The sequence below is a fragment of the Lepus europaeus genome, chromosome 11 (assembly GCF_033115175.1).
Source record: "Lepus europaeus isolate LE1 chromosome 11, mLepTim1.pri, whole genome shotgun sequence".
Classification (NCBI taxonomy): domain Eukaryota; kingdom Metazoa; phylum Chordata; class Mammalia; order Lagomorpha; family Leporidae; genus Lepus; species Lepus europaeus.
In genome coordinates, this window is record NC_084837.1 from 354,779 (window position 1) to 370,663 (window position 15,885).

Here is a 15,885-nt window from a genome sequence, read left to right on the forward strand (position 1 = left end):
CCTTGGCAGCGGGGACAACCGTAAAGGGTGTGGAAAAGGCCAGAGGGAAGCCGAAGCTGTGTGCTACTCCCGGCCAGGGTCAGTGTGGTCTGTGAGCCCCCAGACTGTGGCCTCTGGCTTCCCACTGGAGTGCTCCATTCGGCTCCAGGGACCCTCAGCTGGGACTCGTCCCCTGGTTGCCTCCCACTCTCTGCCTCCACCCGCCGGAGCCAGAGCGCCCGCCAACACACACACGTGGGCAGCAAACAGGGCGAGGCTCCCAGAGGCAGTGCGGGGGGCACTAGGAGGGGGGCTGGGGGCCAAGATGGATTTGCAGGGGTTCCTGCGAGTTTGCAGCTCCGTGTTTGCTTCTGGAGAAGCCAGCGTCTCTGTCGTCTGTGCCGGGGCTCTGGCAGCTGTAAGGGCCAGTGACCTCCCAGCACTGCCTGTGCTGCCGGCCCCGCTCCTGGCCTGCCCACTTCATAGCTTGCAGCCTGCGATCAGCCTCTCTAAGCATGTGGTTCCTCACCCACGAGGACCTCTCTGGGGGAGGGAGGCGACAGGCAACTGGCCACTCCTCTCAGGCCGGGGAGGGGGCTGGGCAGCTCCAGGGTCAGGGGTCCTGGCTGGGCTTCCCTTGTAGGCCACCAGGGGTGTATCAGGAGTGGTCGGTGTTGGTGTGCACCCTAGCCCGGTGTCCCATGCCCATCTGTCCCAGCAGGGAGTCTGTGGGAGCCCCGGTCACTTGCAGGCCAGCAGCAGGAGGCGCAGACGGGACCTGAGTCAGCTCCCAGGGCCTTGATGGAGAGGCCCCCAGGCCCTCCTGCCAGGCTCCCGATGGGCCTGGTCCTCCTCCACTGAGCTGGCTGGCTGATGTGCAGCCCATGGCTTGCCCCAGGCTGGTGTCCCAGATGCATCTGGGTGGGAGTGGGCAGGGGACGAGACAACGTCCCCATCCCACCTGGGTGGGCTTCTCTGACCCCTGGTGCCAGTGTCCCCAGGAAAGGCCCCCTGGATTGCACCCCCTGAAGGAAACGTAGGAGTCTTTGGGAGCTGTGCCCCCTCAAACCCGGCCCCAGCAGGAGGCACTGGGAGCCTCCCCTGTCCAATCCCAGGGCAGCCCCAGGGGCTCAGTGTGCCTCTGGCAGGGATGGGGTCGGCCTTCAGGTGGGCGCTGTCCAGCCTGCAGCCCTGCCTGCTCCACAGCCCAAGTCAGGTGGGCACCGTCCAGTCTGCAGCCCCGCCCGCTCCACAGCCCACGTCAGGTGGGCGCCGTCCAGCCTGCAGCCCCGCCTGCTCACAGCCCACGTCAGGTGGGCGCTGTCCAGCCTGCAGCCCCGCCTGCTCACAGCCCACATCAGGTGGGCGCTGTCCAGCCTGCAGCCCCGCCTGCTCACAGCCCACGTCAGGTGGGCGCCGTCCAGCCTGCAGCCCCGCCCGCTCCACAGCCCACTTCCCCTGAGATCCTGAGAGTCACATTTTCGCGTCATCCCCACGTGCAGCTGAAAATCCATTCTGGAGAGGAACAGGAAACAGCCACCGACCAGTGCCCAGAGTTGCTGTGCTTGCTGAAACCGGGGAGGCTGTCAGGTGGGAGGGGACAGAGGTTCCTGGGGCCCCGTAGGAGATGCCTGCCTCTGGCCCTGACCAGCTGAGCAGCCTTGTGGACCTGGACGCCTTGGACCTGTTTTTTGTCTCTGTGACACGCTGGGATGGAGAAGCGAGGGTTTGAACCACATAAGTGCTGAACTTAGTCGGGGGCCACGGAGGTGGGCTGTGGCCCCAGGGTCTTCTCAAGCTTCCAGGCCCCAAAGTCAGCTTCCTCCCAGGTGTCGGCTTTCCTCCGTGGGCAGGTGCACAGCGCTCGCTCGCGCGGTAGGCGAAGCCCTTGTACACGTTCACACACCTCGGATGAGAGGCTGTGAGGAGCTCCGGGCCTGCTGCAGCGCCCCCTCTCCGCCCACCTGCTCCTCCTTTTCTTCGGGGGGCGTGGAGGTGTGAGCCGTGCAGGTCTCTGGGCACCGCCATCTCATAGTTACGAATCGGTTATTTCTGGTGTGTGGGGGTGAGGCAGGGCTTGTGACAAACTGACCCAACCCAAAGGGTGGGTTCTTCCTTCTTCCCGGAGCCCTGCACAGCGGGGTGAGGGCAACACTGCGCGTCCAGTCACCGGGTGAGGTCAGAGCCACTGGTGCTGTGACCCCTGTGCCGGGGCATCCCTGGGACCCCATACCACGTGCACAGCCCCACCCGTGGCCCTGCTCACTTGCACAGCCTGGCGCCTGACTCCCCACAGGCCCGGCTTCCTGCTGGCACCAGGGGGCCACAGCCGTGAATCTGCTGCTGCCCACGTCCCCCCGGCTCCCAGCACACACTTGTTCACCTCGCATGAGATCAAAAATAAGCTCTCTCTGGAGCCCATTCAAAGGCCAAGGTGCCTCCTCTCTTCATTATTGATTTGCTTCTTACGGATAGATACTGGGTAGGACACTTCCCGCAGCCACTGTGCCTGGGGCCTGCCTCATCCATGAGCCCTGCTCTGCCTGCGGCCGGGCAGGCGCAGCGAACTGGGCGTCAGGGTCCCACGGGCACTGTTCTTTTCCGTCCCCCTGCTCTGCCCTGTTATGCTAGAAAGAGCCTGGCCGGTGGTGAAGGACACAGGGCGGGGGCCCTGCAGGGAGGGTGGCCTCTCCATGCCCTGGTTCACCAGAGGGCAGCTGAGGAAGCAAGAGGAGGACCTGGGTTTCACGCCAGCCCCTGTGCAGCATTTGGGTGCCCGTGGACCAGCGCGTGGACACCCCTGATGGTTCTTGTGCCGTGAAACCGTGTGTGCCAGGATCCAGGCCATCATGTGTTAACCAGGGCAGAGATGCCACTCTTAGAACACGGCCCTGTCACCCAACCAGGTCAGCCTCACTCCCCCAGCCTCCCCTCCAGAGCTTGTGTGGCCCCAGCAGGTGCCCTCTTTGAGCACCCCCACCCCTACACACACACCTTAGCCCTGTGGCTGCCACTCACCCAGGGGAGGTCTGACTTCTCAGGGAGTGCAGGGCTGCTCCCGGAAGGCGCTGGTGTGGGGCCTGGACAGGGACAATGCCACGGCTGTCAGACCTGAGGGTGCTTGTGGGACTAGTCGCAGGAGGGGTCACCTGTCTGCCACCGGCTGCACAAACCCAGAATGTCTTGCAGCTGTGCCTCCAGGGCAGGTCTCTGGGACAGCCCCTCACCCACCATTCACACTCCATTCACTCCACAGCTCTGGGCCCCAGGGCTCCCCAGGGCTGCCCCTTCCCCATGGCCACCTCCATCCCCGGTCCCACCCCCTCCCGGATCTCCCAGGCTGGGCTTCCTGTTCCCTCGGTTCCCAGGCAGTGCAGCTGGTGCCTGGGCTGGGGAGGGGGCGGTGGACGCAGCGAGCCTGTAGGAGGGGAGCTGTCTCTTGTTCCAAAGGCGAGCACGGCTTTCTGCACCCCCCCCCCCCCCCAGCATAACGCTTCCCCCAAATTCCCACGCTGGTGTTTCAGCAAATACTACTTTTTTTGGTTTTCCATTTGCTCTTGATACCTAGACATGTGTGCATTGTTCCTGGCGACCGCCAGTGCCAGGGATGACTGGAACACATTGGTGATTTTTTGCCTGGCGTCCAGGCTGTGAGCAAGTCTCTGCCTCCTCCTCCCTGATCCCAAGGGCGCCAATAGCATCCCCTCTCCCTCTCAGCTGCTGGGCCCAGGTGCCCCTCTCCCCACACTGCTGGGCCCGGGTGCCCCTCTCCCTCTCAGCTGCTGGGCCCAGGTGCTCCTTCCCCTACTGCTGGGCCCGGGTGCACCTTCCCCCACTACTGCTGGGCCTGGGTGCCCCCCCCCCACTGCTGGGTCCGGGTGCCCCTCTCCCCACACTGCTGAGCCTGGGTGCCCTTCCCAACCCCCCACTGCTGGGTCCGGGTGCCCCTTCCCCCACTGCTGCTGGGCCTGGGTGCCCCTCTCCCCACACTGCTGGGCCTGGGTGCCCCCTCCCCTCCACTGCTGGGCCTGGGTGCCCCTCTCCCCACACTGCTGGGCCGGGGTGCCCCTCTCCCCACACTGCTGAGCCTGGGTGCCTTCCCCCCCACTGCTGGGCTTGGGTGCCCTCCCCCGCTGCTGGGCCTGGGTGCCCCTTCCCCCCACCCTGCTGCTGGGCCTGGGTGCTGCCCCAACTGCTGGGCTTCTGCTGTTTCAGGAAATAGGGGCCAGGGTGGCTTCTTGCAAGCAGGGTGGGGCTTAGTGAGCCCCTGCCGAAGCCCTGGCTTTGGCTTATCATGTCCATTTCCTCACAGTAGTCTCCAAACCACAGCCATGACCAATGTCCAGGAGTGCACATTTCAGGTGGAATTCTGCGCCTGAAGATCAGGCGGTGTGTGTGCGGGTGTTGGCTTCCCGGCAGGATGTTTGGGGTGAAATACTAATGAGATGTGCAAAGGTCCTGGGGTCCACTGCCTGGTTAGCAGGATCCCGGGTCATGCCTGTGTGGCTGGACATCCACACGGTGTTTCCTGCAGGTTAAGTTGTTGGGCCCTTCCCTCTGTGTTAAGGAGGAGGTGCAGGATCAGGGACGGGCAGTCCGCCCATGGTGACCCAGCCTGGTGTGCTTTGTCACTGGATGAGTGAACTAGCCCAGCACTGGAGCTGAGCTGGAGTTGATAGTCCGAGCGAGAGGCTCAGGGCCAGGGCAGGGGGAGGTGCGGCCTGAGAGCAGGTGGAGGGAAGTGTGGCCGTGGGAGTGGGTCGGACGCCACGGGCTGAGAGGGGTGATGGAGGATGGTGGGGCACAGGGGACAGGGAGGGAAGTGGGTTCCGGGCCCAGCTTTCTGCAGTGGGCTTACTGGTCTGGGTTGTGTGCCCTGGGTCAGGCATTGCCCTGAAGGCTGCCTTCCAGCCTCCTTCAGGTTCAGGCCTGATGTGGGCACTCGTGGCCTCTCTCTGTTCCCAGAAGCCCTTTCACATTGGCGTCAAGCGTGATCTGGGGGTGCAGGCAGTGGTCAGTCCCATATGCCACATGTGGATGAACATGTGTTCAGGAAGCAAAAGGGGTCATTGAATCACCCCCAAGATGTGTGCATCGGCTACTGGGCTGGTAGCAAGGCGGGCCTGGGGGACTCCGTGCACAGCAATCACACATGGGGAGGAGTGGGCAGGGCAGGGTAGGGGGCAGCCGTTCCTCCCACGAGTGCACAAGAGTGCCTGCTAGGTCCAGGCCTGGCTAAGGGGCCCAAAGGGCACTGGGAGGAGCCCCCGGGAGTGGGGATGGCGCCAGCTCCAACTCCATCCCTGCAGCCTCTGAGCAGTGGGTCCCATGTAAGGCAGCGTGGGGGAGCCCACACCTGGAAAGGCACTGAGGGGGGCACCTGGGATGCGGGATGGGTGTGGGGTGCCAGCCTCATGGCCTCCCCACACCCTGCCTGCTCAGCCCCGGGCTCCCCAGAAGCGAGACCTCTGCCTCTGGACCTCTGGACAGGAGGCCTCCCCCAGGGCTCCCCCAGGAGCAGGCAGGATGTAGCCCAGTCTGCTCTGCCCTCCCTGCAGCTGCCTGCAGTTTGTGGGCACTCAGCGGCCCCCGGCCAGTGGATGCGAGAACCCACAAGGGGCCAGGGAGATGTTCCCCAGCCAGCCTTGCGCCTTCCCCAGAGCTGTGCTGGGCTCCCGGAGGTCCAGTAGTGAACGGGGGCCCGGACGGGAGGGCACTGTAGGGCTGTGCAGCATGGGGGGTGCTGCCCTCAGCAGCCCACAGCCTGTGGATACCTTGCCTTCATGGTGAGTTGGCTGTGGGGCGCTGCTGGCGGCAGGGGTGCCTGGCTGGGAAGGAAAACCCTGCAACACTGACATTACCCACGGCAGCCTGGAGGGGGCACTGCTGAGCTCAGTTTTGCAGGTGGGGAACCGGAGGCACAAGCCTTCAGACCTTGGGCTCTGAGGCTGCCTCCGTGACTTTGGTGAATCTGGTCCCCTTTTGGTCCTTTCGGGGAGTATCTGGTCCTACGCACATTTAGTTCCCCCAGGCTGCCCACGGTGGCGCCCCAGAGCCTGTATGGAGCTTGACCATCGAGGAACGCCCGTGAATTCCCAGTGAGCCGCAGAGGGGACCGGAGGCTGTGTTTCCGAGGGATGAGTGCGAGCTGAGATGGGGTGGGGGCATCCTGCTGGTTGCTGGAACAGCCTGGACTTTTCTGCAGGGTTTCAGATGGGCGCCAGTCTCCTGCCACTGAAGGACAGGAGCAGGGACAGGCTGGGCACAGGGGCTGCACAGTGCTGCCTCAAGGGGGGTTGCACTGGACACTGGGGGTGGGTGTCCTCTTGCCATAGAGATTCTGTGCACATGTGGCCTGGGGCACACAGATCATGGGGCAGGCTGCCTGTCAGTGTCACTGCTGGGGACCCCAACCCCCCCACACTGTGGCCAGGGCAGGGCTGGAGGTCTGGAGCCCCTTCCGTCTTCTTCCCCCTGCTGCCTGGTGGTAGCAGTTTACCTGAAATGGTGGGCTTGTGTCAGGGTCCTGAGCTGGGGCTCCTGGGGCCAGGTCCTCCTGCTTCCTGGGACACACTGGCTGGGCTTTGTCTTCCAGGGACTTCTCAATAAAATCTCCCACCCTGGCCTCCCACCAGGCTTCTTGGGTCATCCCCCGCCCAGGCTGGCCTTGACCAAGCAGCTCAGTGGGCAGCAGGTCCCTGCCCAGTACGGGCCCAGGGCACTGGGTCCTGTTTGTGCCCAGAAGAGCCATCTGGCAGCTCTTGGGTCTGGGCAGACCCTCTGGGGTCCCACATCCTGGGGTCCCAGCCCACTGGTGGGGTCTACAAGGCGAGGCCCTGAGGACGAGGCTTGGGGTCAGCATGTTGTTCCCACCTCCCTCCCTCGAGGGTGGAGAAACCTCGGTGCTCACACTGGAGCCCCATCTGCTGGGCCCCAGGGAGTCTTGGGAGCAGCCTGTCTTTCCAGCCCCTGGTACCAGGGGTGTCTGCCTGGGCTCTTCCTGTCAGCGGGGGCACAGGAGTGGCCCTCTGGTTGCAGGTGGAGGCTGCAGACTGCGCCTGCCCCCAGGACACTCACCACGAGCCTGAGACCCCCAGGACACCCTAGGCTGGGAGGGTCCTCTGCCTATGTCCCCACGTCGTCTGGCCCGTGCTGGTGTGCAGCTAGGAGGCCGACCCGTCCCTGGCACCCGGGGCAGGCCGCCACACTTCTCGTGTGTGGAGTGGAAGTTGAGGGTCTGGGCAAGGCCCTTGCACCTGGAATACCCGGCTTGTTTTCCCCGATGGGACGCTGTCCCAGGAACCCACCCATTCTGTCTGCAGGTCCACAGAATACTCCAGGCAGGAGGGCCCTCAGGGGCTGTGCACCTGTCAGCCCCCTGGGAGCAGCCCCGGGTGGGTGCTGGCTTAGGAGTCTGGGGAGTTCTCCGGCATTGCTTTTCCCATAGGCTGCCAGGCGACCGGCGTCAGGGAGCTAGGACCCGGCCCAAGCTCATTTCACAGACTCAGAAGCTGAGGCCTCTCAAGGGCCAGGCCCTCCTCTGCTTCCCAAAGCCCCTCCCTCCCTTCATGCTGCCACCTGCTGGGCAGGCCAGGCTGGCAGCACCGCAGCAGCCCTGGCTTCACGGCCCCCACTTCCAGGGTCTCCAAATGGGATTTTAAGTTTATTTGTCCTGGGACCAGTGCTGTGGTACAGCAGGTTCTATCCTGGCCTGCAACACCGGTTCAAGTCCCAGCTGCTCCACTTCCCTCCCATCTCCCTGCTAAAGACCTGGGAAAGCCCTGGAAGGCGTCCTCGGACCTGTCCAGCTCCAGCCATTGTGGCCACGTGGGGAGTAAACCAGTGTATGGGAGAGCTCTCTGTCTCTCCCTCTCTCTGTAGCTCTTTGAAATAAAAAAACATCTAAAAAAAAGTTTATTTGCCCTGACTTAGGGGTGCTTTGCCTTTTTTCTGGAAATGCCAAAAATCCTAAAAACGGTGGGCGGGGCACCTGTCAAACACAGCAGCTTTGGCAAGGCTGGGCTGAGCCAGGCACGAGCACAGAGCTGGCCTGCAGCGTCCGAGCGGCGGTCGGACAGTGGTTCCTGCCTCTTGGCCGCCTGCCCCTCCCCGGAGGCCAGGCCAGGTATCCGTGCCTCAGTTTCCCTGCTCTGCCGGACATCCTGACACCGCCCAGGGGAGGACCCGCCGAGCCGCAGGGAGATTCCCGGCTCTGGCCCGGGAGCTGGCGTGGGCGGCCCAGGCGGGCTCCGCTCTCGGTCCCCGCCTGCTGGCCGGAGGGCAGAATGCCAGTGTGGGGCCGAGGCCGCGGTGGTCAGGGGGTGAAGTGTCGGCCGCGGGCAGTCGGGAGCTGCCTTCTACAGGCATGCGCCTTCTTTGTTCCTTCCCGTCCAAGTTTGCGTCCGCGTGGGGCACGGGGCCCGCGGCCCCCCCGCCGCCCTGCGCGGTGCGCGACCTGCGTGGGAACGCGGGCGGGGGTCGCCCCTGCGAGGGTCGTTCCGCCGCCCGCTCTGCCTCCCACAGCTCCCGCCTGCAGCACAGGCCGCGGCGTCCGCCCGCGCGGGCTCCCCGCCTCCTCTCCTCCAGCCGCGGCAGCGCTAGGGTTTTCTCGGCAAACGGCTCACCCTTTGCATCTTTACGTTTTATTAAAAAATAAAAAAAAATCCCTGCCAAGGCGGAACCAGGCCCCCTCCCCGGCGGGACCGGAGCTCGCGTCGAAGGCTGCACCTGCTCCGCGCCCCGGCCGGGCGCGAGAGGCCGGCTGTGCCGGTGCCGCGCGGCGCTCGCCAGAATGCCCCTTGCATCTCAATTTCCCGGCCGCCGCTCGGGCACGCACGCCGCTCGCGCGCCCGGGGCCGAGCCCAGACGCCCCTCCCCGCCGAGCCCGGCCCCGCGCACCCCCGGTTCGCCTCGACCCGGGCCCTCGCGGCCGCGGGCTGCGCCCCCACCCGGGCTCGGGAGCGCTGCCCGGTGGCCTCGGCCGCGCTCCCTCCACTTCCTCCCGCGGCCGGGACTGCAGCAGAATCGGGCAGCGCGAGGGCCAGAAAGTGGGAAGGAGGGCGCCACCCCCCCACCGGGAGCGCGGCCGCCTCCTTCCCGCACGGCGCCCCCGTAACTTTCCCCTCCGCCTCAGTTTCCCCGGCTGCGGCGGGCACGGGGCGCGGGCGCGGGGCGGGCGAGCGCGCGGCTGCGGCGCCGAGAGGGAGCCGCGAGCGGCGAGTGGGTGGGTGGGTGGGTGGGGAGGGAGGAGGAGAGGGCGGGCGGCGGAGGGTGTGGGCAGCGAGGGAGGGGGCGATCCCGCGCTCCTGCCGCTCCCAGCCGCGCGAGGGCGGGGAGGAGCGGGCCGAGGAAGACGCTCCGGCCGGCCGTGCGTCCCCGAGCCTCGGGCGCTCGCGCAGTTGTGCAGGCGCGCGCGAGCCCTCCGCGGCGGCGGCTGCGGCTCCGGCTGCGCCTTCCCGGTCCCCAGCTCCGGTGTGCGCGCCGGCGCGGAGCGTGTGCCTGGCAGGTGTGTCCGCCGTGACTCTGCCCAGGAGGTGGGACTTGGTGACTTTCGCACCATTTCGCCTCTTCCCTGCCCGGCCTCCCACCGTCCGCGGCGACCTGAGAAGTCTCGGCGCCGGGGAGCGCGCCCCGCTCGCCTGCAGCCGGGCCCGCGGCCGGGGCGCCGCGCCGCCACCATGCCCGGCAGCCCGCGCCCCTAGGCGCTGCCCGGCTCGGCCCGCGGCGGCCGCGATGGTCTCGGGCGCCGGAGGACCTAGCGGCTGAGCGCCCGGCGTCCCCGAGGCAGGGCCCCCTCCCCTCCCCCGCGTCTTTGTCTGGTCCCCCGCTCTCCCCGCTCCGCACCCCACCCCCTCTCCTCTCCGCCACCTCTGTTTTAGAAGCAGCCACCGGAGATGGATGTCTCGCTCTGCCCAGCCAAGTGCAGCTTCTGGCGGATGCTTCTGCTGGGCAGCGTCTGGCTGGACTACGTGGGCTCGGCGCTGGCCTGCCCGGCCAACTGCGCCTGCAGCCGGACCGAGATCAATTGCCGGCGGCCGGACGACGGGAGTCTCTTCCCGCTGCTGGAGGGGCAGGATTCGGGGAGCAGCAACGGGAACGCCAGCGCCAACATCACCGACATCTCCAGGAACATCACCTCCATGTAAGTCGGCCGCTCCCGAGCCCGCCCGGGCGCCGGCCCCGCGCCCGCGCCCGCCCCGGCCCTGCGCCCGCCCCGGCTCGCCGCTGCCGGCGCTGGCGCGCACCAGGCTCGCCCGGGCTCGGGAGATGCTGGGGCCGCGTCTCCAGGTGGCTCGGGCCCTGGCGAGGCGCGACCCGCGGGCTGCGTGCGCCTCTCCCGGGAGGGGACCCCCAGGGCCCCGGGAGCAGGGCCCCGCGCGCGCCCCCACCGCGGACCCGGGCCGGCCGCGAATGGGGTTCGTTGCCCCCGCGGCGGAGCAACAGTTTGGCCGCGCTCAAGTGGCGTAAAGTGCCCGGGCTCAGCGCCCCAGCGGCGGCGGCGCACGGCTGCGGGGATGTGGCGGGCGGGGGCGGCCTCGACCCGCCATGGGCCCCTCTGTTGGCTTCTGGGGCCGGCGCGCTCGGCCGCGAGTAAACAAGTTGGGAGCCGGCTACTGGAGAGACCCCGGCCGCCGCGGACGCCCACCGCTTCCCTCTCGCGCCGCCCCCGCCCCGCCAGCCCTGGTTCGGGCATTTGCGAGGCACTCGCCTTCTCCACGCGCGTCCGAATCCGGGCGCCCCCCAGTGCCTCCCTGTCTGGGCTCAGGTCACTGCTCAGGGCAGTCGGAATCGAGTAGAGGGCGCGTGTTTTGGGGAAGGGGCTTCTCCCGGGGAGCTGGCAGATGGTTCATTCTGAGACGTGGACTCTGGCGGCTGCCGGGTTCTGCCCTGAGACCCAGGCCTGCTGCTTTATTCTGGGGGCCCACGGGGAGGCAGAGGGAGCCAGAGGGCCTGCGGGGGCTCCCTCCACCCCGATCCGTGACCCCTCCCCCCACACCCTGGCGGTGGTCGGAGTCTGCCTGTGCGGCAGGAGCTGCTGGGGTCCGAGACCGCCAGACTGTGGATCCTGCCCCAGCGCCAGCCCTCCTGTGCTTCGGCCTCAGCCGTGTGGCTGCCGAGCCGGCCGGAACTGCAGTCCCGCCAGCCCTCCTGGCTCCGTGGAGACCCTGTTTGCCTCCTGCCCGCGACATGTGAGGGAAATGCAGAGGCCAGGCGATGTCCCTGGCCGCTGGCCGGGCGGAGGAGCTTGACCTGTATCTCAGCTCTGGGAAGGGGAGAGGCAGGCGGTCAGCAAAGCAGGCCTGGTCCAGACGTGCCCCTTTCTCCCTGCAGGCCACAGTGGCCCTGGTCCCTGGGGATGCGGGAGGAGGGTCCCGAGTGAGACTGTCAGGGACACTCAGACTGGGACGCGCCCTGTCTGGGGGCTGCCGGGAGTGGAGGGAGCTTGGCGGCCAGCCCTTGTGTGCGTTGGGGGCTGGACCCAGGCATTACCAGGGGACTGGGTGGCCGGGGGTTGGGGAGAGGTGTCCATCCGGTGCCCGCCCGGGTGCGGTGAGCTGTGTCTGGCTCTTGTGCTGGGGGATGCATGCCTTGTAGGAAGCCTGCGGGAGGCAGGGGTGCCACGATCACGTCGCTCTTCCTGGCCACACAGAGGTGTCGCTCCCCTGAAAATGACGTGCGGGGAGTGGGCGCAGGCTTTCTGGGCTGCTGGGAAGGCTGGTGATGGGGGCCAGGAGGGTGTCTCGGGGAGGTGCGCAGGGACTGGATTCAGGACCCACCACGGGTCCCCCTCTTGTTTCGGGATTTGTGCTTGGCAGGCTCAGGACTCCTTTCCCTCAATCCTTCCCAGCCCGAGAGAGCAAGGGAACGCCCCCCCCCCCCAACAGGGGCCGTGCATATGGCTCAGAGGTCAGAGCTCTGATGACCCCTCCCGGGGCCCTGTTATTTCTGGGCTGGTGTTGAGTGACCATGCAGAGGGCCCAGCCTGCTCTGGATGGAGGGAGCTGGGACGGGGGTCACACTGGCTGTCACCCTGAGCAAAAACAACTTTCCCAGGTACCAGGACCCAGGTACTCTGGGACTGGAAGGGAGGGCCGAGAGGAGCCCCTGTCTGCCTGCCCTGGGGAGCACGGATTCACCCTCTTCCTGTCCCCCCATCATGGTTGGACTGTGCCCGAGGATCTGGAGGACAGCTTTGCTTGTGGTTCTGCTATGCAGGGCATTCTGGGTGGGGGGAGCCTGGCCCAGGGCTGCCTCTGCCGGGCTCCCTGCCCCCTTGGCCCCATCGGCATCAGGAGGGAAGCAGCTGCCAGGCGTCAGGGCAGAGGTGTGGTCTCACCTGCCCCTCCCAGAGCCAGGCTGCCGACCTCTTTCTGTTCTGCTCTGGAAACTCAGTCGCCGCGCCCAGAAGGGTCCATGGCGGCCACACCCGAGCAGACTGTGACGTCACAAAGCGGGAGCCAGTGGCCAGGCGGTGGCCGCCCATGCCGCCCGTCCAGGCCAGGCCAGGGGGCTCCGTGGAAGCCCCGCAGGGGAGAGGGTGGCGTCCCTGGGCCAGGTGTTCCTGAGGCTGGCTAGCCCCCAGGGACCTTGGGCTGGGTCACAACCTGAGCCCTCCCAGGGCCCTGGGGTGCAATGACTTTGTGGGCCCTTTGTTTTCTTGCCCTCCTGACAGCTGCCGAGGGGTCTCTGGGGGCCCTGCTGCCTCCTTGGTGCTCAGCCTTGCTAAGCATCGAGGGGGAGAACCAGTTTTGGGGTTTACCATTGAGACTCAGGACCTGTATGGTGTGAACTGAGCCCCAGTGGAGGCTGGGGGTGCTCAGAGCTCCGGGGTGGGGCTAGGCCCGAGGGGTGGAGACAAATGTGGCAGAGACACTTCCAGGTGGCCACTGGACTCCAGAGGCCCTGGGGCTGTGTGCTGAGGCCTCCCTCAGTGCAGCAGGTCTGCAGGGCCCGGGGTGTCAGTCCTGCTGGCTGGGGGACCTGGCGCCATGGCAGCTTTGGGCGACACCAGCCCAGCTTGGTTTTAGCTTTGAGGCTCTGTCTGCTGGCCCCAGGAGGGCTGAGCTGGGCCCAGAGGCTCTTCAGGGCTCTGAGGCTGAAGTGTAGGTAGAAGGGCAGGGCCTGGTGCTGTCCGCCCCTGTGTGCCTTGCGAGGCTCTGCTGCCGGCCCTCGTCTGTCTGACTCTGGCTGCTTGGGGTGTGGCTGGCTGGGGCCCTCCCCAGGGACGCTCCATGGGGTGGCTTTCTCAGGGGTCACAGCCTCGTGTCCAGACCCCTCGCCCCCGGCACCTGCAGTGGGAAAGCCCTCAGCCCCAGGGCAGTGCTGGAGACTGGCCTTTCTGGTCCTGTGACCTCAGCTGTGAATCGAGGCCATGGGGCAGAGGCCTCTTCCAGCTGGGGCATGAGGCACCCTGGGCCCAAGGAGCATCCCGGAGAGGCTGGGCTGGGCACTTGTGGGCACTCCTTTCTGAGTGGTGATGGCTTGGGGCTGCTGCAGGAGGGCCTAGGGTGCCCCCATGAGCCATGGCTACCAGCCGCCCTCTGGTTCCTGCCCTCCGGAAGAGACGCGCCCCCTGCACAGCGTGGAGTCCACTGCCCAGCTCAGAGCCAGCCTCGCCGAGAACACGGGGGGCTCTGGCTGGACTTCGAGGTTGCCTCGAGGTGTGCGTTCTGGCCGCTGCTGCTCACCCTGGGCTGGGGCAGGAGGAAAGGGAGCTGCCAGCTTGGGGGAGCCTGGGAGCCTCTGTTTAGGTTGTTCTTGTCTGGGAAAGGGGTGCCTCATGTTTAATGCATGGATGGGCAGGTACATGAGCTTGGAGTGACAGCGTGGAGGGTGGGCAGGCCACAGGTGCTGCTGCTGCGTGGACTCCCTCCTTGGCGCTGTCCTAAAGGGGGTGATTGGTGGGAGGTGAGCAGTTGTGGGTGTGAGGCAGGGTCAGGTGGAGTGGGGAACCTGCCCCCTGTGGACGTCCAGCGACAGCAGGGCTCTGCAGGCACCTCCTCCCTTATGCTACTGGGGGTGGGGGCAGTCCCTGCTGGAGTCCCAGGCACTCCTAGGAGCCAGGGGCCTTCTGCCCGCCCTGGCTGCTGCTCTGAGTAGTTGTCGAAGACAGAGCCAACCCTCCACCATGTCTCCCTCCGGGGCAGTTTCCAAATGCAGGGTCCCCAGGGGCAGGAGGTATGTGGGCTGGCAGCCCCGGGGCTCTGAGCAGCCTGCAGCCCACGCCAGTGAGGCATGAGCTCAGGAGGGCCCCTGCCAGCTCCATTTGCACCCAGGCCTGGGGAATTGGAGTCCGCCCTTCCTCCCGGGCCTCAGCCCCAGCCTTGGCCCCGGTCCCTGCCCCCTTGGCCGTCAGAGAGGCCCCTGGGTCTGAGTGCTGGGGAGCGTGGATTTCTTGCCCAGATGTGGTCATTGGTGCACTGTGGCAGCCCAGCCTCCTGTGCCCAGGAGGGTGTCTCCCATGAGTGAGAGCCCCTCCCTCCCCTGGGCCTTGGTCTCCTGTCTCAGCTGCTTCCGGGTAGCCAGTAAGGACCACGGTGTAGCCTAACAGACACCACCGGGCCCCAGACATGGTTCCTGTACTGTGATGGCTGTGGTCCCTCAGAGAAGCGCTCCGCAGAGTCAACCACATTCCACACCTGGCTCCTGCATGGGGAGCTGTGCTGCCTCCCTCCGAGGCTGGCACACGTGGTTGCACACACATGAACATGGGCACACACACGTGTCCCTAAGCATGAGAACACTGCCAGTGCAGCAGATTCTCCAGGCCGAAGGTCTAGAGGATTCTTCACTTTGCAACCCTCCAGTTCCCTGCGTGGGAACTGCCCTGGCTGGGCTTGGAGGGACGTGAATGGGACGGTGATGGGCATGGACTGGCCAAACAATTCCGGGCAGCACAGCCTGGACGGGCCTCTAGCAGTGGGGGTGTCTGGTCTCTCCTCCTGCCCTGTTCCCGACAGCTCACCGGAGGCCATGTCTCAGCCAAGTCCTCTTCCCAGGCCTCCCTGAGCACTGCCCGGCGTCCTGGCCTCTGAGGTGGGTCAGCCCTGCAGCCCAGGTGCCAGTGGATGCTGGCAGTGGTTCAGGGAGCTGGCGGCTGGGTCCCAGCCAGCTCCTCTCTGGGTTGAGGCGTGGTCAGCAGGACAATGGTCTTGGCTGCCCATGGCTGGAGAGAGCCTGGATGCATTGGGCTGGGGAGGTTCTTCCAGCTCAAGCTTTGGGTCCAGGGCTGCCTCTGGGTGCAGAGCAAAGGGGGTGCTGCAGGGCTGGGCTCCCCCTCCCGTCCCGTCTCTGCCCTCCTGGCCCTCAGAGGCTCCATCTGCTACTCTGGTGTCAGCTGTGTCCCGGGAGCTGCGGGCAAGCGTTGAATGCAATCCGCCCTGGCCTCTCTAATCTTGGTCTCCTCATCTGGGAGTTGAGGCCATCTCTGGCCAGCCCAGCTCCCTGGCGGCCACAGGCCAGTGTCTTGTTTGCAGGACTGGGAGGGCCTGAGTTGGGGAGAAGCCTGCATCGTTGAACCATGGAGCTGTACATCTGGGGAGGGGCTTGGTGGTAACTACGGCCAAGGCCAGTTTACAGAGGAAGGGCTGGTGGCTCAGGAGGGAGCAGCAACGGGGCCCAGTCACCTGGGGAGCTCTGGCCAGGCCTGAGCCTGGGCCTGTGCCCTGCCCTCTGCCGGCGTCGTCTTCAGGTACGGTGTGGAGAGGAGCCCTGAGCTGCTGCAGAGAGGGGCCAGGGTGCCTTGTAGGCTCCCAGGACACGGGCTCGTGGTGCTGGGCCCTGTGTGCACTGCACGCCTGGGAGGGCTCCGTGCCATGGTGCTCTGTGTCTAGACGCCCGCTGTCCACCAGAGGGCAGCACACACAGGAGTCCCTGCAGGTGGCCTCCCTGGGCTGACCAGGGTTG

The 15,885-nt window shown here is 66.5% G+C and overlaps 1 protein-coding gene across 4 annotated transcripts in view; it reads left to right on the forward strand.

The window, feature by feature from the left end:
* The first annotated feature begins 9,872 nt into the window (after positions 1-9,872).
* The window catches only part of NTRK3 (neurotrophic receptor tyrosine kinase 3), a 262,599-nt gene continuing 256,586 nt past the window's right edge, over positions 9,873-15,885 (forward strand). For all 4 annotated transcript variants that reach the window (XM_062204530.1, XM_062204531.1, XM_062204532.1 and 1 more), the window contains exon 1: positions 9,873-10,120. In XM_062204530.1, coding sequence (XP_062060514.1) covers positions 9,873-10,120 — 248 coding nt within the window. The remainder of the gene's footprint in view (positions 10,121-15,885) is intronic.